General features: G+C 64.4%; 1 protein-coding gene across 1 annotated transcript; it reads right to left on the bottom strand.

Moving 5' to 3' along the window:
- Positions 1 to 52: 52 nt before the first annotated feature.
- Positions 53 to 2,447, bottom strand: LOC104915396 (C-Jun-amino-terminal kinase-interacting protein 2; the record flags this gene model as incomplete). Its single annotated transcript, XM_010726291.2, has 6 exons — positions 53 to 123; positions 217 to 336; positions 432 to 541; positions 1,272 to 1,444; positions 1,542 to 1,617; positions 2,027 to 2,447. Coding segments are annotated over 6 exons (971 nt in total), but the record flags the coding sequence as incomplete, so codon positions are not given.
- Between the last annotated feature and the right edge of the window lie 3 nt (positions 2,448 to 2,450).

Genomic DNA, 2,450 nt, shown 5'->3' with positions numbered 1-2,450 from the left:
GGTCCTATGGGACGGGGGACCCCCGCGATGCACCACAGAGTCGGGGGCTCACCAGCTGTTCCGGGGGTGGCACCCACAGAAGGAGATGTTCTTCATCTGGAAGAAGTGGCTGCAACGCTCAAACTGGAAGGGAAAAAGCAAACACTGCAGTGTGGGCACTTGGATGGATGGGGGGAGGGGGCATAACCCGGGACCCCCCCCGGTTGCCCCCCGCACCTCCTCATCCCGGCTGTACTCGTTGACTGTCAGGATGAGTTTGATGCCCTGCAGTGTGATCTCCAGGTCGCAGCTGGCCGGCGGGCGCAGGTGAACCGTCAGCTTCCTGGTGGTGGCAATCTGGGGGGAGAATCGGGGGTCTCACACGGCCTCAGCACAGACGTTCCCACAGCCAAAAAGCGGGGCTGGTGCCCACCCGGTGCCCCCAGACTCACCTTCTGCATGGCTGCACAGAGGATGCCGTTGCCCTGGTGGTACGGCACCTCCACCGAGCCCAGGAATTGCACGTTGAAGCGCTCCACCCAGCACGGGTTCCTCTTCAGACCTGCATGGGAAAGGGGATGGGGAGACAGCGCCGGGACCCCCAGTGGCCTCAGACCCCCATGGGATGTGGGAACACCGTGGGCTGTGGGACCCCCAGGGGATGTGGGAACCCAATGGGATCTGGGACCCCATGGGATGTGGGACCCCCAGGGATTGTGGAACCCCCATGGGATGTGAGAACACAGTGGGATGTGGGACCTCCAGGGGATGTGGGAACCCAATGGGATGTGGGACCCCATGGGATGTGGGACCCCCATGGGATGTGAGAACACAGTGGGATGTGGGACCTCCAGGGGATGTGGGAACCCAATGGGATGTGGGACCCCATGGGATGTGGGACTTCCAGGGATTGTGGAACCCCCATGGGATGTGGGACCCCATGGGATGTGAGAACACAGTGGGATGTGGGACCCCCATGGGATGTGAGAACACAGTGGGATGTGGGACCCCCATGGGATGTGGGACCCCATGGGATGTGAGAACACAGTGGGATGTGGGACCTCCAGGGGATGTGGGAATCCAATGGGATGTGGGACCCCCAGGGATTGTGGGACCCCCATGGGATGTGGGACCCCCATGGGATGTAGGACCCCCATGGGATGTGGGACCACATGGGATGTGGAACCCCTTGGGTTCATTGTAGGACCCCATGGGTTGAGGGAGACCACGGTTTGAGGGACTCCCATGGGTTTTGGGACCTCACATACAGTGGAGTTGGGAGCGCTTCCTACCGATGACATCCCTGGCCTGACCAATGACTTCGTGGGCGTAGAATGCAGGGAAGATGCCCCTCTCTCCCGTCCGCATGTTGTAGCCGCGGTACCAGTAGTCGTCCTCCTCCAGCTCCACCAGGATGGGGTCGTCCACGTCCAGCTCCAGCTCATCCTCGTGGCGCGGGATGAACCTGTGTGGGTGGGCGGGCGGGAGGAGAGACCCCCTTTTTGCCCCGTGGCCGTGGGGTGGGGAAAGGCCGGAGGGGGACGTGGCCACGCGGTGCTCACCTGAACACGGCGCGGTGGGTCTGCTCGCGCTCCTCTCCGTTCACCATGCAGGAGAACAGCCCGAAGGACTCTGTGCCTGGGGGACGGGTAGGGGGAGGGAGCGTCACCCAGGGGCAGAAGACCCCCAGCGCAACACAGGGCCGCACAGGGAGAGCCCCCGCTGACCCACAGCCCCTTAGCAGCACCGCGGCTGCCCCACACTGTAGCGCTGGGCTTCGTCCGTGGCATGGAGATGGCAGAGGGCAGCCAGACATGGCCAGCATGCAGAACAGCATGGAGCCGGCACGGTGCTGCATGGCATGGCACGGCACAGCGCTGCATGGCATGGCAAGGCACAGTGCAACCCGGCACGGTGAATCAGAGCACAGCAGGGCATGGCGTGGCACAGTGCAGTGCAGTATGGCAATGTTTATCACGGAACGGTGCAGCACAGCACAGCAAAGCACACGCAGCACAGCAGGGCACAGCACGGCACAGTCACTCACTGGAGGAGCGGGAGGTGCTGTTGACGAAGACGTTGAGGAACTTTTTGGAGAACTGCAGGTCGGCCTCGGGGGAGGAGTCCTCGGAGGAGCTGTGCACGTCGGGGGCCGCCAGCCCGTCGCCGAAGGCCGCCTCGTCCTCCTCCAGCTCGCAGCGCTCGCAGGCCCGCAGCAGGTCGCTGTCGTCGCTCAGCACCGACGTGCAGCGCCGCAGGCTCACCAGCTCCAGCTGCGTGTGCTCGTCCACCACCAGCGTGTACTTCACCGCGTCGTAGGCCAGCGACTCGTCCCGCGGCTCCAGCGCCTCCAGGGCGGGCGGCAGCTCCTCGGGGAACAGCGATCCCCGCAGGTGGGGCACCGCGTCCTCTTCTGTCCCGTAGGCCGCGGCGAAGCAGCGGTTGGTCTTGGCCGTGGAGACGTCCGCGGC

Source organism: Meleagris gallopavo, assembly GCF_000146605.3.
Source record: "Meleagris gallopavo isolate NT-WF06-2002-E0010 breed Aviagen turkey brand Nicholas breeding stock chromosome 1 unlocalized genomic scaffold, Turkey_5.1 Chr1_random_7180001849785, whole genome shotgun sequence".
Lineage (NCBI taxonomy): Eukaryota > Metazoa > Chordata > Aves > Galliformes > Phasianidae > Meleagris > Meleagris gallopavo.
This window is presented reverse-complemented; position numbering and strand designations above follow the sequence as displayed.